The sequence below is a fragment of the Nematolebias whitei genome, chromosome 17 (genome assembly GCF_014905685.2).
Source record: "Nematolebias whitei isolate Nwh7 chromosome 17, NemWhi1, whole genome shotgun sequence".
Classification (NCBI taxonomy): Eukaryota; Metazoa; Chordata; class Actinopteri; order Cyprinodontiformes; family Rivulidae; genus Nematolebias; species Nematolebias whitei.
The window spans coordinates 39,207,352-39,233,734 of record NC_056514.1 but is presented as its reverse complement, the minus strand read 5'-3'; the positions used below and the strand labels follow the sequence as shown (position 1 = coordinate 39,233,734).

The 26,383-nt window shown below is 41.4% G+C and overlaps 1 protein-coding gene across 1 annotated transcript in view; it reads left to right on the top strand.

Moving 5' to 3' along the window:
- LOC119423563 (PH and SEC7 domain-containing protein 1) overlaps nucleotides 1–26,383 on the top strand; it is a 58,032-nt gene that overhangs the window by 24,592 nt on the left and 7,057 nt on the right. The window contains exons 8-11 of the mRNA XM_037690961.1: nucleotides 13,631–13,674; nucleotides 24,428–24,621; nucleotides 24,967–25,037; nucleotides 25,288–25,445. Of these exons, the coding sequence (XP_037546889.1) occupies nucleotides 13,631–13,674; nucleotides 24,428–24,621; nucleotides 24,967–25,037; nucleotides 25,288–25,445 (467 nt within the window). The remainder of the gene's footprint in view (nucleotides 1–13,630; nucleotides 13,675–24,427; nucleotides 24,622–24,966; nucleotides 25,038–25,287; nucleotides 25,446–26,383) is intronic.

The window sequence follows — 26,383 nt, the reverse complement described above, 5'->3', positions numbered from 1 at the left end:
TCCAGTGTAAAATGTGAAATAAAAGCTAGTTTTCCTGTCAGAGTTCTGCGGTCTTGTTCAGAATAAAAATCCTGTGCTGAGGTTTTGAACATGTAACCTGGGTCAGGTTTTTGAGGTTCCCCAGGGTCAGGTCTGTGGTGCGTCTACATTTCACTGCTGAGAGATGAACTGTAAATAAAACAGTGCAGCTGTGTGTAAAGAAAAATCTGTAACCGCTCTGCAGAAGTAAGGCTGCTTTCTACCCTTGGACACAAACTAAATTTATTTTTCCCAACAACTTCTGCCCGGGGGAGGAAAAGACTGCAGCAAAGGAGGCATTGATCGGTGCAACTCTTACACCGTTTGTCTCTAAAAATAGAAATCTGGTGTTGAAGAGGAGAAAGATGTGAAGAGGAAACAGCTGCTTCGGTCAGCAGAGTTCCTCTCACGTCCCCTGAGCTGTCCAGACTCTATAAAGACAGAGATTTAGATCTGATGTAAGACATGTTGGCAGCGCTGCAGCTGAAGGGGGAACTGATGGAGAATAAGGCAACAAAAATATCCATCCATCCATCCATCCATTATCTTTACCCGTTTGTTCCATTTTGGGTCACGGGGGTCGCTGGTGCCCGTGTCCAGCAATCACTGTGCGAGGGGCGGGGGACACCCTGGACAGGTCGCAAGTCCATCACAGGGACACAAAAATATCCTAAATGCTTAAATTAATATCATTTTTTAGCTTGCTTTTGGTGAACAGATCTTTTAAATTTCCTCTGCCAGGTTTCTTTGATCTGATATTTTAAGGAAATTATGTTTAGAAGTCATTTAAACAAATAAATATGAATAAATACTTATTGACTACGATGCGAACAGGTCTGGAGTATTTCAGGGTGAAGGACTTTTATAGCTAAAGCTTTTGCCTTTTTTCAGCGACAGGCCTTTCTCTGTATTCCGGTTGCTTTGCGACATAAAGACGAGCCGGCTTCAGCTCGCTGATGGTTTCTCCGTTTTCCTTCTTGGAGTGTCCCAGATGCCACAGAGACGCCGCTCACACCTGCCAAAACAAAACCCTGACGACAAAAGACTTTCCTCCAGGGACCAGTTGTCTTTTTCTGTTTGTTCCTTCTGAACGTACCAGCAGAAACGATCACAGCGCAAAGCAGGCTTTTTATGAAACATTTAAAGTTTAACAAACAGTATTAGACACAAAGTAAAGGATTAAGATCTTTAGATGTAAATAAAACAAAGTAGCCACATTATGGCTCAAAACCGACTAGACCCCAGTCCTGGAATGAACTTGCTCATCGTCATTTTTTACTTTTATCAGCAATAAAACAAACATAATGTTTTAAATGTTGATAGATGACATTTTTCAGTCATTACTATTTTAGAATATCTTGATAATCAAAGTGTGTTTAGTTCATACCATTTCTAAATGTTGAAGTGAACCACTCATTTTAAATAAACTGTGAAACAGTATTAATGATTTTTAGACCTCATTAGAATTAGAAATCAAGTTAAATGTCTATTTACAAAGTAATTATGCATTTTGATCTTCTGTCTGAATGAGGAGTAGTGATGTCGGTCGAAAGTCAGAGACAGTCAGAAAACAAGTTATTAGAATGAAGTGTCTTGTTTTTAAACCTAGCAGACAGTAAATAAGAAGCTAACACCTGCAAAGTTTCTCACTTCTTCAAAACATTTCTCTGTCTTTACTAACCGTTCCTAAACATTCCTGCATCCCCTCTTGACTTTTAATAACCCTCTGACATCACTGAAACACCGCCCCTGCTGGTGGTTTCAACCAATCAGGAAGTACCAAGTGACAGGAAGTGAGTACTCTTTAAAAAGTCAACACTTCCTCAGTCTTTTGCAGTCTTCTTTCAGTCTTCTGGCGGTCTTTCCGCAGTTTTCCTGAGTCTTTCTTGGGACTATGGAGTCTTCCTGAGAGTTCCTAAGGAACTTTCAGATTTAATCAATAGCTGATGGATTTGACCGTGAGACGAGGGTCCGTCCATCCCAGCAGAGTCACAGCGCCTCGCTGTGAACTCACCCGGGCGTAACGCCCTACAATTTCGAAGGAAGCTTGTTCTGTTGAACGGAGTAAACCACACGACTTCTGACGATGCCCAGCCGCTTTAACCGGAGACGCTGTAAAGGTAGCGTGCATAGGGACATCTAGGCCGGAGCTGATCCATCCATCTGCAAAGGTAAAGAGACGTCACGAGTTGTCACGCACTAAGTGGACCGGGGGTTTGAGCTGGTGTTGAAAGAAGCGTGCTAATTCTGGTCAACAAACATCCATCTTCCTTCATCCATCTTCCTTTTAAACTTCTCTATTCCTCCCCTTAAACTTTTATTCGCCAGTAATCTAGATGCCTTCAGAGGTGAATCAGCCTACAGTAATGTTCTGTTGTCTTGTTAGTAAAGCGTGCCAAGATTTTATTAATCAGAAACAGATCAGCAAATCAATGTGTTTTGATGTTAAATTTTGATTCTGTTAAATAAATGACCGCATTTATTCTGATGGGTCAAAGATAAAATGACGTCTCATGTCACTGATTAAACAATCCTCACAGTTATCTCGGTCACATGGCATTAATTTAACTCGAAAAAGAAAGAATCCGTTGTATTTAAATAATTAATATTCTTTGTGCTTGAACTAGCTTTAAGAATAATTAATTAGTAGTGAAGCTACAGCAAAGCGGTCCCTACATCACTTCAACTTCCTATTCGTTCTTATCTAATTCCCTGTAAAATTGCTCTCATTCACACAAATTTATTTTTTCTTGTCAGGAAATTAAAGATTTCAGTAACAAGAACAAAAAAACAAGACTGACTTTTATCATAACTTTTTAAGGTTGGTGCGCCACTCTAATAAAGTCAATGACCCAAAACAACTTCAGACACCTGAGGAGTTACTGAAGCCAAGACAACATCGGTGTGAAACACGGTGCAGCTCTCAGTAAAGTTAGTTGATCAGCAACCAGCTGGCAAAAAGAGCATTTTGATTCTGAATGTAATGAAAACTCAAACATCTGCACAGAATTAACGAGTAAAAATAACTATGATGTGTTTTTATCGGACTGCTCAGGTTTGAGTTTAGTTGTTTAAATAGCAGAACTTGGCTCTTCTATGGACCCTTCTCCGCTCTGAGAAGTTAGCTCGACTCCAAGGGCCTGAAGAGTTGTTAGCTTGAATGTGATTGATCTATTGCTTGCCTTTGAATAGTTGATTAGCTGTTAGTTTGACACGGAGTAGCCTAGCCGTTAGCGCAACCCCGAGAAGTTGCTAGCTTGACTTTGAGTGGCTGATATTTTGATTCTGAGTGACTGTGTAGCTTTTAGCCAGAGGTGGAGAAAGTAAACACTGTACTTAAGTAAAAGTAAAAAAGTACTTGCTTTTAAAAATACTTCAAGTATTAAAAGTAAGTACTTGCTGAATGTATCACCTAATGCAATGGTCTACAAAACCATTAAGCATTCCCACCGTATGTATATTTTCTGTAATACATTAATAGTGTCGTTTTAATGAACAATGCTGCAGATAATATGTTTTTATTGTGTTTACTCTGTGACACCGTTCACACCTGGACTTGTGATTCTGTGTCAGAATTTCAGGGATGACATGAGTTAAATGTAATTAATCAAAATAAGAAAGAGGAATGATTATACCTGTGAAAGTTTTTATTTAACTCAAAGTAAAACCAATGTGTCATTTAAAACTGCAGTAAACACATTTAAGTAAAAGTTGTCTGATAAAAGGAGCGTTAGACACGACAAAGGAATATCTGATCATTTCAACTCCAGTTTGTCATCAGCTAGTTAAAATATGTCTATTCAACCTTGTAATGGGTGAACAATATTTTAACTTCCTGACTCCATTTTTAAAACTTGGACCTGAGTGTCGAGACATCTCTCGTCTCCTAACATCATGAACTGACACATTTTAATGTTGCTGCAAGAATTTCTTGTTCAAGTTCAGAAGAAGTTGGTTCTCAAAGTTTTTTGAGTCCAGTCTGGCTCTTCTGGGAGAGAATCTGTCCTGCTGTACTGAACAGTCTTTCAATAGTCTTTCAATAATCTTTCAATAATCTTTCAATAAGCCCATGGGTGGTGCGTATCTTCTGGCTGACTCTCCGCAGTGGAATCCAGTTTGGGTGTTAGTGGTGCTGTGGGTGCACCCAGCTCAATGATGTATAACTAGAATATAGGTCATTGGTCCAGCTCTTCTTGAAGGCGGGTCTAACGTTACCTGCCCACTTTGCAGCGATTCAATGGACCAACGCTCCTCTCACCATTAATTACTTTCTAACTAACGAACCAATAAAACACAACATGAATGTAACATGTAACACAACACATTATAGAAATGTAGCGTAGTAGAAAGTACAGATACTTAATGTAAAATGTAGTGGAGTAAAAGTAGAAAGTACCCACGTTTAACTCTACTTAAGTAAAGCACAGATACATGAAAAATGCACATAAGTGCAGTAACAAAGTACTTGTACTTGTTACATCCCACCACTGATGTTAGCGTGACGCTGAGCGCACGTTTTTATTTAAAAATTTATTAAAGTCCAACCAGAACTGCAGAGCTCTAATTGCTACTCTTCTTTTTGTCTGATCGTCACAGACATTTTTTGTGTGTGTGTTAAATTCACAGGTCACTTATCTGGGACACTCTTAACACCTTTTTTTGAATTGTTATTATTATTTTGATTTATTTAGCCGTCCCTCCATATTTCCTGCTGCCCTCACCTTGTCAGTCTCTCCCACCTCTCTTCACCACAGCTGCATACTAATTTCCACTGCAAGTATATTTAAACAAGAGCTTCGGTATGTGCCGGTGTAATTCCGCCTGTGTGAGCAGAGCGGAGGCAGTTGGGAAGCTGTGATTCGCTGCTGATGACTGAAACGGGGAGGGAGCATTGATGAGGCCAGAGAGAGGGAGGCAGAGAGGAGAGCTTCTTTTCTCTCTGCGACTCAGGGAGCCAGCTCTCCTTACCTCTTTTCCTCCTCCTCCTGCACCTCCTCCTCCTCCTCCTCAGCAGCAGCAGCGATGGCAGAGAGAAAAGAAGAATTGGATTAACATAAAGACCACAATAAAGCAAGGAATCAACGAACAAAGACGAGGCGGAGATGAGCGTTTTTGCCTCAAACACCCACACCCGCCGCCGACTGTGAGATGAGATAAAACCGGAGCGGAGGGAGTGTGTGTGTGTGTGTGTGTGTGTGTGTGAGGAGAAAAGAAAGGCGGAGAGGATGAAAAGATGTCAGCGGATCTCTACTCGTGGAGAGAGATGAGGATGAAGTGAGGCAGATAACCGGACACAACTGTCAAACTGAAGGGATCCATTTTACCGTGGGAGCAACAGGATCCTCTCAGGTTTTTTTTTTCTTGTTTATATTTTTTGTGACGGACCCACGACCACTGCTCTGAAGTCCAAGGCTGTCCATCCATCCCTCCTACCCCCTCTCTGTATCTCCATCTTTTTTTTTTTTTTACTGTTTTTACATTTATATAAGCATAAAAAGGCTCTGTTGCACAACCTCGTGTGTCGTTTCTCTCTCCATTTCCACATTTCACACCCATCTGTTTCACGCTGGCTGTCCGTTCACACCTCTGCCATCTGCGAGAGCGTCCTCCAGGAGTGGATTCAGCGTGCTGCTTCCTGTCGAGAGCACGTAAAGAGGCGGATTTATCTCTTTTCTCTTCAGCAGAGAAGAAACTAAAAAGTTGAGAGTGATTCTCGGCTGCAGGGGCCGGCTCTGGCCCACCCGGAGGATGTATAAAACATGTCTGCGTGATCAATAATTCAGCGGCAGGTGTGCTGCCTGGTGAGCGCTGGCATCCAGAGACGACACTTGAGGTTTCTTCCCCGCTGGTCGCTCAGGCAGCAGCTTGATGATGCGTCTCAGCCTTCACTGATCACCAGCGGCTCCCTGCAACCATCCAGCTCTTTTTTGTTGTTTTTTTAAAGCCGAACCCATAAAGACTCAATCATCGGTGATCTTTGGGATCAGCTGTGTAGTCACTGCTCCCTGAACATGATCGGCGTCAACAGCCTGCACTCGGCTGGGCGCCTCCGCTCACGCTCCCTTTGCACTGTACGCTACGGGCGGGACTTCCGGATGATGGACCCGTTCCGCTATCCCAGAACCCCGCGCTCACGCTCGCTCAAACCACTCGTGTTTCCGGACCTGCTGGGCAAAGCTCAGGACGGGCAGAACCACCCACAGGCCAGGAAGAGGAGGAAGGTACAGAGAAGTCTCCCCATTTTAAAACCATCCGCTAATATTATTTGTCTTTGAAAAACAGAGGCTGTCAGCTGATTATGCCAACAGACAACATGATATAATAAAAAGTTTGTCGTTCCTTGAAGGAATTTTTTTAATTAAACCTTCATTTAACCAGATAAAAACCCATTGAGATCAAGACCTCTTTCACAAGAATGACCTGGCCAAGAACAAGCAGCAGCACACGTCATAAAAAATAAATCAAGTAACAAGATTAGAATAAGACTTCAGAAATATATATATATATATAAATATATATATTTATATATATATATATAAGACATACAGTATAACAGTCACAGGTCACCCTTGTGAAAGAGGTCTTGACCTTAATGGGTTTTTATCCAGTTAAATGAAGGTTTAATAAAAAAATTCCTTCAAGGAACGACAAACTTTTTATTATATCATGTTGGTTGTTGGATGCATATCACCCACCACCTTTCATGCCCAGGCTTACACTAACATCACCTCATGTTGAGAAATTACAAAGCTATAGCCTTAAAGGTGACAAAATGTGCACAATCTGTTAGCACTTGGAATACGTGTTGAGGATGATGCACGGCTACCACCACATCAGATTTGATCTTAATATCCATAAAATTCACTGATTAACCTCCATTTTTGTGTTTGCTAAACCCAACTAGCTGTGGTGGCTAGGCCTGTCACGATAAACAATAAATCAGTTAATCGCATGATAAATGAAAATTATCGACCTCATTTTCATTTATCGTCTTTATCGTTTCTTCGTGTCTCTCTCTTTTTACTGAAGACACTGGAGGACAAAAGACTCAACTCCGGTTCTTCACTGACCCCTCACTTTCTCTTTTCACTTTAAAATCTGTTTTAACGATCCAAAATCGCGTTTTGGGATCATTAAAAGCAGCTAAGCTACGAGCTAAGCTAACAGGCCGACCTCTGTAAAAAAGCTCCGTCTTGTCAAAGCTCCAAAATTCACGGTTGAAACCCGTGCCTTCGTGTAAAAAAGTTGTTTTTCTCTTTGGGGCGGCCGTGGTGCAGTGGTAGTGGCAGCCGACCTCTGATCGGAAGGTTGGAGGTTCGAATCCCGACTTCCCACACCATGTGCCGTTGTGTCCCTGGGCAAGACACTTAACCCCGAGTTGCTCCCGGTGGGACTGGATGGCGCCTTGCATGGCAGCCTACCGCCACCGGTGTATGAATGTGCGTGTGAATGGGTGGATGGCTGGTACTGTAAAGCGCCTTGGGGCCCCTCATAGGGGGCTGGAAGGCGCTATAGAAGTAAGCTCCATTTACCATTTACCATTTGCAAAAAGAAGCTTTTTTATTTAAAGCTTTGTGTGAAAAATGCTAAAGAGCTCAAACCACACCGAGCATCCGCCATTTTGAGAACCGAAGAACAGAAACGAGATACAGCCCATGTCATGTCAAGGGGCCTCCCTAACATTTTTCTTAAAGAGACACGCTGCTCGCTCCCTCACTATCCATCCTTTGGTTCAAACAGTCTCATACTGCCATCTAGTGGTCAAAAAAGGTACCACACACAAATATTTACTGACATTTCTTCTTAAATTTGACAATAATAATTATTGTCAAATTTCAAACTATATTATCGTTTATCACAATAATTTCTGAGACAATTAATCGCCCAGCAAAATTTGTTATCGTGACAGGCCTAGTGGCGGCCATCTTGAACTGGTGTGACTCTTAAAGTTAATCGGTGGTAGACGTACAGCTTTCTCAAAGTTTTGTTAAAGTGCCCGTGACATCAAATTTTTGTAATAAATATAAATAAATTTTTTGGAAACGTAACATTATTCGTGCAATAATTCAAACTCCGAGACGAACAGCTGATGAGATATTCTCATGTGCAGTAACAGGAAGTGATGTCAAAGGGGAACTCCTGCATGTAAACAGAGCATTGCTACAATGACATCACAGACGGTAGAGAAGAATCTGAGCGTTTAGCAGAGAAAAATCATATTGTTTCGATAAACAAAAAACAGGAAGTTCCCCTTTGATGTCACATCCTGCTTCACTTCGGCTGCACCGTTAAAAATATATGCAACAAAATATTTAAATCATGTGTATTATGCCAATTCTTAAATATTAAGTTGTTTTCTTCCACTTGTAGCTGTAGGACATGCATGTCACAGGCACTTTAAAATACATGCAGTGGTTCATGAGATATTTTGCTGACAGACAAACAAGGTTAACCCCAACAGTTCATGCCAAAGTTTTAAGCAGTTACTCTTTAAAAATGTGATGCTGATGACTCTCAGCTACTACCACACCAGATAACCACTCGATATCCATATAATTGACTGAGTTGTCGCCATTTTTGTCTTTTCTAGCGCACGCTGGTTGTAGCGGCCATCTTGAGTTGACTCCAAATGTGAATCCGCTGTAGATTTATAATTATTACTTTCTGAATGTAGCTCTAAAATCTGTTCAGTGGTTTTGAGATATTTCGCAAACAAACAGCTAATTGAAGAAGTTAGCAAAGTTTTAAAAACAAATCTCGCACAATCAGTTACGGTTCAGAATATAAAATTGGGGATCACTCTCGACTACTTCAAATTGTAGTTCAGTATCTATAAAACTGACTTTTTTATTTTTGCTAAGATTGCTTTGCTGTTGCGACCATCTTTATAAGTGAATCAGTTGTAAATGTACTTTTTGTTTTAGCTTCATCACATCTTTAATACATCATGAGGGAAACTACCACGACGACTCTTTATTTGTTGCCACTCGGTGACGTCGTCTCCTGACCGACTAACCCTGAATCTCTCAGCTGTTACGACTCGGAGCGTTTACATAAACACGTGTTCGCGTGTCCAGAATTAACGATAGTTCTTAAAGAATAATTCAACAAACAAACTCAGCTGCGACACAGTTTCTGCGCTTGTTTCGTGCACATTAGAGATGTGCTGGCATGGAAGAATCTTCCTCGTGAAAGAAACAGTAATGCGTTAAAGGGATAGCTCAGATGTTTTGTTCTGTTGAATGATCACAAACAATTGTTGCAAAGTAAGAATCAAACATAAAAATGTTGCCCTGAACTGTAATGAATAGAGCAGTTTGAAAGAGTTTAATCCAGTAGTTTGATAAAAATGATATGTAGTTCTGAAACGCAGGTACGCACGCAATGTAAACAAACACTTAGATCTGTATACGTCACTCTCTGGGCGAAGCGCCCGCCTTCTTTTGGGGAAATTTCCCCTCCACTTGACTGGAGGTGAATGAAAATGTAAACTTCTGACGTGTTTGGTAAGAAAACTCTTTTATAAATAGGACGACAGTAATAGCGTGTCGGGTAAATTATCACTAAATGTCAGAGTAATGATGTTCAGCGTTATAAAGATAAACTTACATAATTGTGGATTTAAGCGTTCTTATTACTGGCCTGTTTTTGTACCTTATCTGGTACTTTAGCGGGACGGAGTGGGAATAGGAAATATTACCAGGAGTGAGTTGGACAACTTGAAATGTATGTGACTTCCATTTTGGTGTGTGGCTACATCTAGTCGTAAGTAGGCCTGTCACAATAAACAAATCAGTCGCATGATAAATTAAAATTATCGACCTCATTTTCTTTTATTGTCTTTATCGTTTCTTTATCTCTTTCTACTGAAGACACTGGATGACGAAAGACTCAACCCCTCCCTTTCTCTTTTCTCTTTAAAATCTGTTTTAACCGTCCAAAATCACGTTTTTGGATCATTAAATGCAGCTAAGTTGAGAAGCTAAGCTACGAGCTAAGCTAACAGGCTGACCTCGGGAAAAAACCTCCGTCTTGTCGAAGCTCCAAAATTCACAGTTGGAACTCGTGTCTTTGTGCAAAAAGTTGTTTTTCTCTGCAAAAAGAAGCTGAGAACTTGTTTACTGATTTTTTTATTAAAAGCTTTGTGTGAAAAATGCTAAAGAGCTCAAACCACACCGAGCGTACGCCATTTTGAGAACCGAAGAGAGACAGCTCATGACACGTCAACGGGCCTCCCTCCCATTTTTCTTAGAGACACGCAGCTCACTCCCTCACTATCCATCCTTCAGTTCAAACAGTCATCCGGTGGTCGAAAACAGGTACAACATTCAAAACAAATGAACAAGTTTTTTTTTTTAATTTGACAGTAATTATTAATTATTGTAAAATTTCAAACAATATTATCGTTTATCGCAATAATTTCTGAGACAACGAATCGCCCAGCAAAGTTTGTTATCGTGACAGGCCTAGTTGTAAGAAAGGTTCATCTTGAAAATTAGGTTGCCAGGTCAAAATCCAAGATGGCCACCACTATATATTTGCATAACTACCCCTATCATTTGAGTATACTATGATTTCTAGTTTTTATATTGCTTAAAAGTACAGTTTCCTTAAATTAATGGGGTGGCCGAAGGTTAATCTATGGGGGCCAAGGCCACCATTGGCCACCCCCTGACTCCTCCATTGCACCTGGTGGTGGATTAAATTGCTCTCCATTTTCCAGGATCCATCACTGCACAGACTTAGTCAAACAAAAAATAAAAATAAAAACTACCTCTGTTCTTCAGTATATCTCCTCCCAACTTTAATATCTCGCATCAAAAACACTTAGGTTTACTTTCATCTTCTGTTCAATTCCAGTTCAGAAAAACACTCATCTTGAAAACTACAAACATTCACTCTTCAAGCCCCTCAGAGACGAGGAACATCAGCCTGTTTTCCTTTGAGCACTGCTATGAAATACTAAAACTTTGACTGCGCCACAGTTTAATTACCCCAAAAATAATCTTTTTATAGCAAGATTAAAGGTAAGTTTTAATTTGTTGCCTCAGTTTATCTTGAACTTTAAAAGGTGGATCTTAAGATGCTCACAGTAACAAATTTACCATCAATATTTGATGCTGACATCATTTGGGCTACAGAAGCAGTTTGTTCTCTCTAGTTCTGCCGTCCCGGTAGGATAATCGGTATTTCAGTCACATTTGGATTTTAAAATTCATGCGAGCATCCAGTTATAAACTGAAGCGCTGAAGTTTTACAGTAAAGAGGATGAAAAAGAACTAAGATGGTAATGATCTCCGCTGGATCAACATTAATATTCATTACACTCTGGAGGAGTTTCTGATTGGGCCTCCTTTCAAACGGGAGAAAAATGCTGGAGGTGAACCTGATTAGGCGCCGAGTCAAACTCCGGTTTAAATCCAGTTTTATTTGATTAAACGTGACAACAGTAGCCACAGATTTTTTATGGTTAAAGCAGCTTAAGTTTCTGTCCTAACTGTGAGTAATGAGTGTGAACGGTTGTTGGACTTCAGGGAATTCAGAGGTGAAGGAGGCGGTGATGAAATGCCTCTAAGGGTCCTCTTCATCACTTCAGCTGTCACATCTGTCCGTCAGCTGCCTCCATCTTGAACACTACACCCTGATGGCTTCCTGCTGTCCGTCCCCTTCATTTTTCTGCAGCAGATTGGCTGTGAAGCAGATTTCTCATGTTACATTTAGCTGACACCGGCTGATGTCACAGGGGGGCTGTTGAAGGAGAAGTGGCTAACGGTCCTGACTCCACACATCCAGAGAAAGTTAAAGACCTCCCTCGTTAAAACTTCTCATTTTCTCTCAGCTGTGTTTCTCCTTCGCTCATTATTTTGAATTAACGTCATAAAACAGGAACAACAACTCAAAATATTACAGCTGGTTGAAGCAGGAGTTGGACTGAGACCCAAACCAAAAATAGAACGTGTAAATTTTCTGTAAACATGCAGAGTGAGTTCTGTTAAGTTAACCAAACGCTAGCTAAAAGCTAAAATAAACCAATCAAACTTTATTTATTAAGCACCTTTCACACAGCGGGGAGTAACATAAAACCATTCACAGCCGAGAAGCAAACAAGAAAAGCAATAAGTAACAAAACGTCAGAGCTAGCTAAAATCTCTATATAGCAAATTGGTAGCTAGAAACTAAAAGAAGCAAAATGGTAGCTAGAAGCTCAAGTTAACAAAAGACTAGTCAAAAACCTCAAAGTACCAAAATTCTCACTAGATACTAAAATCTGCAAAAGGACTAGCTAAAAGCTGAAAGTAGCAAAAGGATAGCTAGAAACAAAAAGGAACAAAAGACTTTCCAGAAATTAAAAGCAGCTAAATGGTAGCTATGAGCTAAAGTTAACAAAAAAGCTAGACAAAACTAAAATAACCAAAACTCAAGCTAGAAGCTAAAATATGTGAAAAACTACCTAAAAGCTTAAGGTAGCAAAAAAACTAGCTACACGCTAAAAGTAGAAAAATACTTACTAGAACCTAAAACTAACAAAGTAACAAAAAGTGTTCGCTAACTGCTAAAGTAGCAGAATAGTAACTAAGAGTTAAAAGCAGCAGAACAGTAGCTAGAAGTATAACGTGATAAAAGTGTACAATGTAAACGTAGCAAAAGGTTAACTAAAAGATAAAAGTGGGATTAAAAGACAAAAATCAAGTGGTTTGAGCACATTTTGAAGAGAACATTGATTCCAAAGGAATTGAAGGTTGCGTTTCTACGGGAAAAAAAACTTGTGAATAAGTTAAATATTGTGAAAAAATATAAAAGTTGCAAAAACCAAAAGTCATAGCACCCATCTCCCAAATGAGCCGAACATTTTGATATATGAATGGCTAACAAAAGCACAGTCTGCAGAAGTAAAGTTTTAATAAAATGTGCAGAAATAACTGACTCAGCGTTCCCTCGATTACACCTAAATGAATAAAAAGGTACTAATTGCATGCTTAAAGCCCCGCACCGTTGGTGAACAGACCCTGTCACCCGGGCCCTGCTGGCTTCAGTTCCCAACACAACGAGAAGACACAAAGTCCAGGATTCTTAAAATGCAGAACCAGGAATCAAACCACCAACCTTTTCATTTAGACCTCAGTCTAGCTGTATTTATAAAACACTTTTCAAAGAGTAACCTCGAAGGTTCCTCAAAGCAAAGCAGCTTTCAAACAACATCGTTCTCTCTGGACAGCGGTGACCTCAGGGGTAAAGTCTGTTCTCCTGAGGTTTCTAATGTGATTTTGGATCTTAAACTAGATTTGGCTCTGTGGGGATTGCTGCTAATCTAAATAATGAATAGCTTGATGGATCGTCTCGTCTCCGTCCTGACGGGCCATGTGCTCGCTGTAAAATGGCCTTATTACTGTTGTGTTGACAGCACCAGGCCGATTAGATGATTGATGGACGGCACGGCGGCACAAACGAGTCCGGCCGAGGCAAAAGGCAGTTTGAGTCTCCAGAAAAACATGCGAGCGCAGTCAGTTGAATGAAGCCGTCTCGTTTAGCGCTCGTCACTCTCTGAAAATGAAAAGAAATCTGCCAACACGTGTCCTGATCAGTTCCGTGCTTTTCTTGCTTCCCCCTGCAGGCGCTCTACAACTCGATCAAGAACCAGAAGCTGCAGTGGACCCTGTAAGTAATCTCAAGGGTTACGTGTACTTTCCATGGCTTTTTCTTCTGTTGCTGTTCAGATTTCGTGGTTTGCCCCGAGCGCTCCCTCAGAGGAAACAACGAACCGAATAACTTGCTCGCATGCTAATAATGACATGTTTGCTGTGTGGCGTTTGAAGGATACATTAGTGTGTCACGGGTTGCTATTCTGGATCACAGCTTCAGAGCACCTCGGAGATGCCAATTAAGTCACTAGCTTTCCGAGCTTTGTTGCCATAGCGACGGCACTATGGTTACGACTCCTTAGCTACCGCATTGCTCTTGCCTCTCCGTGTTCTCTCAGCTGCAAACACACATTATTACAAACAAATGAGCTGCAAATACACACATTGAATACGTGCGTTTGTTGGAGAAAACCTTTTCCAAAAGACAAAACGGAGGGAGTGTGAGTATCCCCACTTCAAATGGCTCCCCACCTGCATCCTGTACAAAGGTGCGACCATAGCCTCCCACTAATTTTCCAAAAATAGCTTCGGCAGCAGCGTTCCCAAAACGGCTGAGTAAAAGTGGTCAGAGGAGCAGCTCGAGTTCAAACATCTCTGCTGACACGTAGACGGCTGTTTAAACCCTGAAACGGCGTAAAAGACCTCAGGGAGACAGAAAATGATGTCACCTGTACAACGCTGTCAGGAAAAGGAGAATCCACAGATAAAGAGACGCAGCAGCGTGTTCCTTCGTTGTTCTTGTTTTTACGTTCAGCTGGAATTGAGAACGATAACACATTGTGTAAAATGTAAATGTAAACAGAATGCAATGATTTGCAAACCTCATAAACATGTCACATGTTGAAGCTAAGGAATTACACAATACTTTAGTCAAAAGATTTGGTCATTTTGAATTTATTGGCAACAACGCATCTTTAAATCAGTCGACACTAAAGGCTCTAAAAGCAAGTGGTATGAATAAGAAACATCTGGGGGAGCATTTTGGAAGAAATTAGGTTAAATATCAACAAGTCAAGTCGGTATAAAAAGTATTACAGAGCGGTTGAATACCAGAAGTAAAGATGGGCAGAGGTTCACCAGCCTGAGAAAACTGTCTAAAAGTAGTGCACATTAAAACAAAGGCAAACTTACTTGTTTAACAAAAAGATATTAATCCCGACTGAGCAAATACATATAATATTTAAACGTTTTAATACAGTAAAATGTTCAGTGGTCTGACAAATCAAAATACGAAAGTCTTTTACGAAACTGTGGAGACCACGTCCTCATCATAAAGATGAGAGGGCCCATCCGGCCTGTTATCAGCACACAATTTAAAAGCCTGTCTCGCTGATGGTATGGAGGTGCATTACACATCTGGAAAGGCCCCATTATTGCAGTAAAGTTTATACAAGGTTTAGAACCCGTATCCCATCCAGATGATGTCATTTTCTGGGAAGGCCTTGCTTATTTCAGCAAGACACTAAACCACAACCTGCATCTATAACAGCAGCATGGCTTCACAGAGGAGTCCAGGTGCTGAGCTGACCTGCCTACAGTCCAGACCTCTCACTAACTGAAAACATTTGATGCATCATAAAATAAAATAAAAATCTATCAAAGAAGGCCCCGGACAGTTGAGCAGCTTGAATTCTCCTCAGGACCTCCAACAACTGGTCTCCTCAGGACCTCCAACAACTGGTCTCCTCAGGACCTCCAACAGGTCCTGGAAGTTCACAGACTGTGGTTAAAAAAAAGGGGATTGTGTCACAGTGAGCAACGTGTGTTGTTGCCATCAAATTTAAAATTACCAGTTTTTTTTTCCTTCACATGGAACAGTTTCTTAGTTTCAACCTTTGAATTGTTTATTATGTTCCATCATGAATGAATTATGGAATTTCCAAATCACTGCATTCAGTTTTTATTTACATTTTATACAACATCCCAACTTTTCCAGAACCAGGCTTGTAAACGCTCCTTGTGTCGCCACTTCTCCACCGTTACACTTGAACACATTTTTCATCACCCAGAAACCTGTAGTTTTTTTTGTTACATTTATTGACTGACTCTTGGCGACAGATTAAACTCCACATCAGCTGCTTTCTTTCCTTGCTGCGTTCATTGATCTCTGTTTGTGATCACGGCACCGTTCAGTTCTATTTATAAGTTGTCTCAGCATTGATGAACTTCCAGCTCGAGGCTTAAACACCACGACTTGTGATGGAGGTGTGATGCCAAAACGAACGGTTCGCTCTGATTAGACGAACACAAACTGTACGTGAAGTCGGTTCTCGTCACAGGCGGGTGCATCGTGCAGATATGTTTTGATTTTGTGCTCCAACTCCGAACGATGGATGTTCTTTCACACCCACGCAGAAAAACGGCGCACACACGGCCGCTGTCAGCCGTGCACCCACATGTTTGTTTCCTCACACTCGGCGTATGCAGCGCACACTTGCTACCACGTTCAGGAGCGGGGGTGGAGGGCAGAGGGAGAGGCAGCTCTGAAACAGAGACGCAACAGGTCCAGCTGCAGATAGAGGTTGGTTCCTGGGCAGACAGGAGATGAAAATAGCAGATAAATCTGGGCAGTAAAGTCTTTGGGATTGGGGTTTTACTTTGAATTATTTCTCTAATAGAATTTGGGCCACCTGCATCATGAAGGACCACACTCATCCAGCACACACTTTTTGCCCCACTCCCCTCAGGAAGGAGGTTAAGGAGCATTAAGTGTAGAACCACTAGACTGAGGAACAGCTTCTACCCTGAGGCTGTTAGACTCATGAATCTCTAACCAGAATAATCACTGTGAAAAACCACATCATGTTGCTGCTGATCTGTTTCATGTTGCTGCTGATCTGTTTCATGTTGCTGCTGATCTGTTTCATGTTGACGTGTTCATTCGTACTCATCTGCTCACACAGACTCATGTTCGTGCTGCTGTTTGGCGTGTTGTTTTTATGCTATTAGTGTGTTTTTAGTTAACGTTTTTCTTAGTTCATATCTTAGATCTTATCGCTGTTTTTCTTTTACGTTTTAATTCTTTTGTTGGATGTAACTGGGACCCTGTGTACACAGTTTTGTTCCACCACATGTGCCACATGTCGTGTGAATGACAAATAAAGAACCTTGAATCTTGAACTTGAACCTAATTAAAGGTCAAATATAGGACTGATGGCCTCATTGTGTATTAAAAAAATCCCTTAGGCCATCTCCAGAGAAGGTCTAACCCCTTTGATCCACCTACGTTTGGTAGTCTGGACATAATCTGTCTAGAGACCACAGGACCTCCTCCTGAACCGACGCCACCCCACACAGGCAGCCGAGTTATCACCTGGACAGTTCTGGGTTTTAAAAACGTCATCTCAGCCCATTAAATATAATTAAACAGCCAATTCATTAAATTCTGTTCAGAGGTTCATGAGATATTTTTTCTAACAGACAAATGAACAAAGACCAAACCATTAGATCTGCTTCTTACCTCTCTGTAGAGATGATAAATATTAGGGGTGCACACCCTGATTTCCTTAATTTTGGGAAATCAGAAATTGGCCAATACTTGCATGAGAAACCGAATTTACCGATTATTATTTTTTTTTTTGCTTTAACAACAATTGTCTGAACTTCATTTATATTTCAGAGCACGACCTCGTGGCCAGTTAACACAAGTTTGGATTGTTTCTAGGATATTGCAAGGGTGTGTTTTTTCAGTTAAATAATATTGGAAAGTTGAAGGTGCATTGTGACCTTATAACCTCTGACAGTGTCGCTTATAAAACAAAATCGGTATCGGCCAAAAAACAAAATCGGTGCACCCCTAATAAATATGTTTGCTGAGTATCAAAATATTAAGTTTAGGTTCGTTGCAAGACTTTTTCTCCTTCATTGTATGTAAATATAACACTTGAATGTAAATAATTACTGTTAACATAGCAGAAAATGTAAGGACATTTGTGTTTGGTTGATTATTTTGTTGTTGCAACAATGCTTCTTGACAGTAAATTTGATACTGTTGTGGCTGTGTATGGTTCTTCCACATGCTCCAGAGAATCTTGTTTGTTAAATTTTTGAATCGTTATATTGCCAAAATGTGTTGTTTTTTCAGACTTTATTATTCTAATCTAATAAATGACACCAAACAACAATCATTAACTGGAAAATTTGTTTACCAAAGAAAATATGTCAAGTTTTTAATCAACACAACCCACAAACTCAACTTCACTGCTCAATCCAAAAAAAGTATTTTCCTAACAAATACGTCACTGATTATCAGGAAATTAACAGGCTTTTCAGCAATATTAGATCTATTGCGAAGAAGCAATAGAAGCATCCTTGAAACACCTCCTTTTTGTGGTGGAGGAGTGTGTGCACCTGAATGATCCTTGGAGCTATGCTGTTGGGTCCCTGGTAGGGTCTCCCAAGGCAGACTGGTCCTAGGTGGTAGACCAGACAAAGAACGATTCAAAAACACTTGTTTGGTCAAAACAAAACAAGGAGCTCGATGTTCCTTGTTTGGATGTGGGTTACTGGGGCCCCACCCTGGAGCCAGGCCTACGGGAGAGGCTCATCAGCAAGCGCCTGGTGACCGGGTCTCTACCCAAGGCGCCTGGTTGGGCTCAGCCTGAATGAGCAACATGGGTTCAGTTCAGTTCAATTAAATTCAGTTTATTTATAAAGCGCCAAATCACAACAAAGTTGTCTCAGGGCACTTTACAGGAACATTCACATAAAAGCCAGTTAGTAAAGTTCTGTATCTAAGGAATCCATCAGACAAGTTGAATCTTGGCTTCGTTGCAGTCCCCCATCCTGAGCAAGCACAGTGGAGACAGTGGAAAGAAAAAACTCCCTTTTAAAAGGAAGAAACCTCCAGCAGAACCAGCTCAGGACAAGCGGCCATCTGCTTTGACCGGCTGGTTGAGAGGACAGGAAGGAGAGACAGACGAACACAGAATGGTAGGTCCAGATATAGGTCCAGGTCCAGGTATAGGTCCAGGTCCAGGTATAGGTCCAGGTGTACCTGAAAGACAAAAAAACATGTTAAGGATAGAAAAAATAATTACAAATACAAAACAGGTTGAGCAGAGTAAGTAAAGACAGTAGCAGAGTGAAAAGTGTGGTCAGTTTGTCCTCCAGCAGTCTAAGCCTATAGCAGCAGGAAACCCAAGCCGACCCTACCTGGAGTTACTGGGAGAGATCATCTCTCTCCAGTTTTAGCTTCTCTCCATTGGCTCCCTGTCAAATCCAGAATAGAATTCAAAATCTTACTTCTAACCTACAAAGCTCTCAACAACCTAGCTCCATCTTATATTACAGATCTTATTGTTCCATATTTTCCTAACAGAGCACTTCACTCTCAGGCTGCAGGTTTACTTGTGGTTCCTAGAGTTTCTAAAAGCAGAATGGGAGGAAGATCTTTTAGTTATCAGACTCCTCTCTTGTGGACCAACTTCCAGTTTCTGTCCGTGAGGCTGACACATTATCCAGTTTTAAAACGAGGCTTAAGACTTTCCTTTTTGCTAAATCCTATAGTTACAGTTAAGACTCTGGCAGCAGCATGTTGGATCAACTGAAGACGTTTTAAAGAAATATTTGGACACCCAGATAATAAACCATTGCAATAGTCCAGTCTAGATGTGACAAATGCATGGACCAGTTTTTCTGCATCATCTTTAGATGTTTCTAATGTTAGTGATATTACGCAGGTGGAAGAAGGAGGTTCTAGTAACGTTTTTAATGTGGGGGATAAAAGACGTGTCCTGATCAAAAATAACACCAAGATTTTTAACATTAGAGCTGGAGGACAGATTAATGCATCCAAGGAGGGAGAAAGACTGAAATATTCATTCCTAAGGTGCTCAGGTCCAAAAACCAAAACCTCAGTCTTGTCTGTGTTCATCAGGAGAACCCATTCATGCAGCTCTATACTAGATCTCTACAAAGCTAATTGAACAACTCATTCTAAAGAGACTAATCAGAGCTTTAGATCACATTCATGCACTGATGGGACACACATCAGAGGCTATTAGGGGTTCAGTGTCTTGCCCAGGGACGCTTCGACATGTGACTGCTGGTGGATTCGAACCCCCAACTCTCGCATTGGAGGACGACTGCTCCAACCACTCAGCCACAGCTGCCCCCATCATCTTTGCAGATGACGTGGTCCTGTTGGCGTCATCGTGCCGTGATCTTCAGCTCTCACTGGAGCAGTTTGCAACCAAGTGTGAAGCAGCTGGGATGAGAACCTGTACCCCCAAATCTGAGGCCATGGTCCTCGTTCGGAAAAGAGTGGATTGCTCTCTTTGGGTCAAGGGTGGTCAAATATTTCCACAAAAAATTGTGTCTAAAAATAAATCAGTTCTGTCAACATGTATATCTAGGCTCAAAACGGTTTTTAAGGACTAAGTTACCAAAAGTATTTGTTAAGAGAAACACTGTTTTTACAGTCTTAACATTAAAATAAGATAAATATGTAAATGTGTCTTTTGAGGAGAACCCGCCCACTGAGTGGACCAGAATCAGATCCTGCGTCTCTTGATGTTTTACTGTCCTCTTTCACTTCACTGTGTTTTGAGAGCTTCCACCATTTGGTCCACTGACTCAGCGTCGCAGGTGAAACGCGGCCAATCTGTTTCCACCGACAACCCATGCAACGCACATTACCCAGCATGCACCTCTCTCAGCTTGTTTTTATCCATCATCTACAGGCTGCACGTGAATTTCATTTTTTTGTCTTTCTTTGCTTTCTATTTGGCTCTTTTTTTTGTTCTTATATTGGTTTGCTTTCTTTTTACTGCTATTTTGTTAGTTTGTCCTGTATTTTTTAATCTACCTGTATACGTTTCTGAATTTACTTTTCTTTTTCTCTTTTCATGTTATTTGAATCCCTTGTTTATTTAATCTCATCCTCTACTTTATCTCTTTTCATTCAAGTCTAGGTGTTTTTTTTTAAGTTTTTGTTACATTTTAAATTTATATGTCCGTTGTTTACTTGTTTTGTTTGTTCCTTAAATACTTCCTTTGCTACCCTGTCTTCTTTCCTTTCCTGTGCTGTTTATGTTGTAGTTTCCTGTCTTTTGCGTTTCTTGTGTTTACCTCGTCATCCTCGGGGTTTCCCCCTCCTCTAGTCAGCTCTTGCTCCTCCCACTCTCACCTGATCCTCATGGTCTCCCCAGGTGTTTGTCATTTCTCCCTCATTAGTGTCCTGTTATATTCATTTCCTGGTCTTTAGTTCCCCGTCCTGGCGTTATGCTGTTCATGCTTTGTTCCCCCGTGTTTTCTCGAGTTTATCATTCCTGTGAGGGTTTTTGCTGCCAGCGTTTGTTTTCTTAAGCAAACAAGTTTTTTTGTATTTCACCTTCGAGTCTTTGAGTTTTGTCTGCGCCTGCGGTTCTACTCCACACTGAAACATGATTCCTTTCTTCTACTGCCCTTTCCTTATCTGACCTGCTTTTCCCTTCCTTTATGTTGCCAGTTTTTTCTTTCTTTATCCTCTTTTTTTTAAATTAATTGCTTTTCTAAATTGGTCTTCTAACCTGTCCAGGTGAGACCCCAGCTCCACCGCGACCCAGAAAGAAAACAACCGGATGTGTAGAAGACGTTTGGAATAGTTTTTATTAATTTCTGCTTCCCTCTCGTCATCGGTTCGCTCTTCGTTTTAAATGTCCTTCCGGCTCATCGCTCGCTCTCGATCGTTCTGCCATCTGAGGAGGAGAAGCCTCGTTCTCCTCTGCTGTCACTTCTCCATCCTCTCTCCTCTTTGTGTCTGCGTGGAGACGGTCGGATGGAGGAAAGGCCGGCAGTTACCAGGCAACAGCCCACATGCCTATTGGCTCCGTCGCTGCCTCTCCTCCTCTCGGCGAGGCCTACACGGGGTTAACTGCTGTTATGTTCTTGTTGGTTACTCATCGCGTGTTCTCAGGAGGGGCGTCCAGCCATTTTCTATTTTCAGCCTGAACTTTTGCATGGGTGCCACCTGGTGAGGTAACGAGTGGAGTTTCTGTTTCCTCGCCCAGAAGGTGCACTCCATGTTGTTAAAGCTAACGAGACAAAAAGATGCAAACAGTGGACTGTATTTACAAAAGATTAGGATTAGCTCTGCTGTGGAAACGTTAGGATTTGAGTGTTTTATATTTATATCCTATCCCGTTTCATCCGGAAGTAGAGGTGCTCCCTTTAAACTTGGTTTTGCTGATTAGTTTTTAAGCTTCTAGTCTTTTAGCACAACGTCTCCCAACTTTTTTCGGTGCGCCCTCTGTGAAACGTTTTTTAACGAGGTATTTGGTTTGACGAAGCTGTAAAGTATAATAAATCAGTCACTTATGGGACATTTGCATGTTTTACAGAGTAAATGAACATCAAGGCAAAGGGCTCCAGTTTCTATGAAAATTTAAAAAAGTTGTTCTCGAACTGAAACCATGAAATATTTTTAACCAAAAACCTTTTAATATGTGGAAGAATCTGATTTTGTTAGATTTAGAAATTTAAACTTGATTTTAGAAATTTAGTTTGTAGTCTTGTTTTTATTGAAACAATTAATAAAAAAAAACTACTTTGAGTTTTTATGTGTTGCTGTTATGTTTGAGGAGCTTTAAAAATAATTACACATTCCCCCAGGGGGGTACATGCCCCCCCAAATTAAAACCGGTGATCTGGACCAGGGATTCCTAACTGGTGACCCCGAAGAGGACTGAGGGCCTTTACTTGGGAAATAAAATGGTTTAGGGGAAAACAGTCAATGTTCTGATTGTTTTTCAGCTTCCTGGTTAATTCTTAAATAAGAAAATTAATGTTTTTATTAAGACAGTCGGTGGATTGGCATTCAGCTAAAGCGTTTGATATTTGAGTCTTTTTAAAACGATGTCAGTGTTGTGAGTTTTTGTGTTTCATTCTTGTGCATCAAAGCACCGAGTCTGAAAAAACGCTGAAGTTACTGAAGTGAAGAGGAAGAGTTTTAAATAAAAACGCAGGAAACGGACAGTAAACATGGTGACACGGTGGTGCAGAGCTGTTGCCTCTCAGTGAGAAGGCTGCGGGATCGAATCCTGGCCGGGGACCCATTGTGTGCGGAGTCGGCCTGTTCTCTGGATGGACGGACGGTAAACGTGCATATTTCCGTCTTTAGCGTCGCCACTTGCTGGTCTGTTTAATCGTGAAACTAGTTGTTTTGTGTCACGTGAGGTTCTCTTTAGGTTCTCGGCTTCAGACTGAACCATCTTAACACACGTGAGAAGTTGAACGTTTTCCTCCATTTTGGACGCAGCTGGTCATTAATGATGGACCAGCTGAGAACCAGTGGTCTAGAGAGTGTGGAGTTGTGACGGTAAAGGTGCTCCAGATCGACTACTTTTGGCAGTTGCAGATTATTTTGGAGTTTCTTGGTTTATTGTTGGCGTCTGCAGGAAAAGAACTGTTGTGCCGATGGGTTTAGAGCGTGTACATCACAACACACTGGGGTCAAAGATCAGTTTGGTTGATCACTTTTTCTTCTTCTTCTTTTGGCTGCTCCCTTCTTCAGGGGTCGCCACAGCGAGTCATCCTCCTCCATCTCTGTCCTCACTCCAACTACGTCCATGTCCTCTCTAACTGCGTCCATGTGTCTCCTCTTAGTCTTTTTCCTGGCAGCTACATTTCTAACATCCTTCTATCAATATACCCACTGTCCCTTCTCTGGACATGTCCAAACCACTGTCCCTCCTCTGGACATGTCCAAACCACTGTCCCTCCTCTGGACATGTCCAAACCATCTCAGTGTGTCCTCTCTAACTTTATCTCCCAGTTGTTCAACCTGTGCTGTACCTCTGATGATCTTCTCCATCCTTGTCTCTCCTCAGGAGAACCTCAACATCTTCATTTCTGCCACTTCCAGTTCTGTCTCCTGTCTTTTTGTCCATGTCTCCGTCTCCAGACCATACAACATCGCTGCTCTCACCACTGTCTTGTAAACTTTTCCTTTGACCTTTGCTGACACCCTTTTGTCACAAATCACTCCTGAAACTTTTCTCCATCACTCCATCCTGCCTGGACTCTCTTCTTCACCTCTTCACCACACTCCCCATGCTCCTGGACAGTGGACCCCATGTTCCTTGAAGTCCTGCACCTTTGTGACCTCTGCTCCTTGTAGCCTCACTGTTCCACCTCCTCCCTCTCATTCACACACATGGACTCTGTCTTACTACGACTGACTTTCATTCCTCTTCTCAAGTTCATACCTCCACCTCTCCAAGTTCTCTTCCACCTGTTTCCTGTTCTCACCACAGATCACAATGTCATCTGCAAACATCACGGGGATTCCTGCCTGACCTCATCTGTTAGTCTGTCCCATTTGGTTGACCACAATAAGACAAATTATTTTGATGTACATTTTTATTTTGTTATGAGTTCTTCCTGTTTCACTCCTGAAACTTTTATTTTGACAGTCACATTTATGTTCACAGCTGACAACCGTGCGTTTGTAAGATAAACTAAAGCTTTTGTGCTTCATATATTCAACTAAGGTTTTGGGTGTTTTATATTGATGAATGTTGTCAGAATTACCAGAAGAGTTGAAAACTTGAAAACGACTTCCTGTAAATCCGGAGTTTTTCAGCTCGGAGCGTCTTGTACTCCATGTGAAGTGAAGCAGAGATGGCGCACGATAAAATTACTCGTGTGAAATCTGCAGGATCTCATGTCCAAACAGACAGGACCAGTGACAATGTGTTTGTCCATGTAGCTAATGAGACGTGACACGTAAGTGTCCGTCACCACGGGAATCCATGTTTTTATTTTTCATCTCTCCTTTGTCGCCATAGTGACGAGGAAGAGCTGCGGAAGTCGTTTTCGGAGCTCGGGGACAGTCTGTGTGACTCTGATACCTCCAGATCGATGAAGAGGGAGGGCAGCAGCGAGGGGCTGGTCTCGGAGGGGACGAAGCCCACGGGGACCCTGCTCTACAAGAACGGGTTCCTGGTCCGGAAGGTCCACGCTGACTCAGACGGAAAGAGAAGTACGGAGCTCATAAGTTTGGATTCTGGAGACTTCATGACGATAATGATTGAATATTTGGTTTCTTCAGTCTGTATGTTTTTGGGAGGACTCTCAGCTACTACCTCACCAAATTTAAGCTCAATATCTGTAGAAATGATTGAGTTATAGCTGGTTATGTGTTTGCTAAGGTTGATTAGCTGTGGCAGCCATCTTGAATTAGCTTCACCAGTTACCGTACATCCTTGAGAGTTCCTTTAAAGTCCCTCCAGTGAGATATTTTGGAATAAATGTACCCTGTATTATTTTTTTGGAAACCAATCAAGTGTTTTTTTATTTAATTTTAATGTTGTGGTTTTCCTCGCAGCACCAAGAGGGAAGAGAGGGTGGAAGACGTTCTACGTCATCCTCAAAGGCCTAATTCTTTATCTGCAAAAAGTAAGATCCTCGCATTATTCTTAATCTGTGTTTTTACAACCCCCATTCTGAAAAACAAAATTAATCTGGAACTTTCTGGACAACATCGACTAAATGTCCGTCCTCTGACGAGGCCAACGGTTTCTCTGCACATCAAAATGAAACCAGAGCTGGAAGCTGTTAGGATGTCTTTTTCCAGTTTGCTTTCGGTTTCGGCTCCTGTCTGCTGGGCAACACCTGTAAGTGTTTCTCTCTTTGACCTCTGTCTCAGGGGGAGTACCGGCCCGACAAGCAGCTCTCAGACGAAGACCTGAAGAACGCCGTTTCCATCCATCACTCTCTGGCGATGAAGGCTTCTGACTACAGCAAGAGACCCAACGTCTTCTACCTGCGCACCGCTGACTGGAGGGTGTACCTCTTCCAGGCACCGTGAGTCACACACTGAGCTGATCAAACAATCTGTTTATCTGTATTTATTTGAGCCAAAGGGCATTTATCTTGTGCTGCACACCGAGTCAGAGCCTGTCCACCTTATTCCTACTCTCCACGCTGCTTTGAGGGAATTATCGGCACGACTTCCAGCACGGACCAGAACTGCCGTTTGTTTATGAGCAAACTAAAAACGTTAAGTCGGCTCCTCTGGGCATTCAAAAAAAAAAAAGGAGAAACGTTTCGTCTTTCATCCGAAAGACTTCTTCAGTCCAGTCTTCTACTGAAGAAGTCTTTCGGATGAAAGACAAAACGTTTCTACTTTTTTTTTTTGTGCTTTGTTTTGTTTTTTGAATGTCCGGAGGACCAGACTTAACTTTTTTAGATTTTTCTACCTGGATTATTGAGCAGCATCAGGATGTTTATGAGCAAACGGTACGAGCTAATGTAGTTTCTCTGAGCATTGTGGATTTAATTTAAACATGTAGGAACACCACCTGTCAGAGCTCCAACAGGACAATATAATCATACCACTGCCTGCTGAGGACGAGAGATGGAGGACGACCTGAAGAAGTGGCAGCAGATTACATCTACTAGCATATTCAGCTACATCTACTAGCATATTTAGCTACATCTACTAGCATATTTAGCTACATCTACTAGCATATTTAACTACATCTACTAGCATATTCAGCCACATCTACTAGCATATTTTGCTACTACTACTAGCATATTTTGCTACATCTACTAGCATATTCAGCCACATCTACTAGCATATTTTGCTACTACTACTAGCATATTTTGCTACTACTACTAGCATATTTTGCTACATCTACTAGCATATTCAGCCACATCTACTAGCATATTTTGCTACTACTACTAGCATATTTTGCTACATCTACTAGCATATTTAGCTACATCTACTAGCATATTTAGCT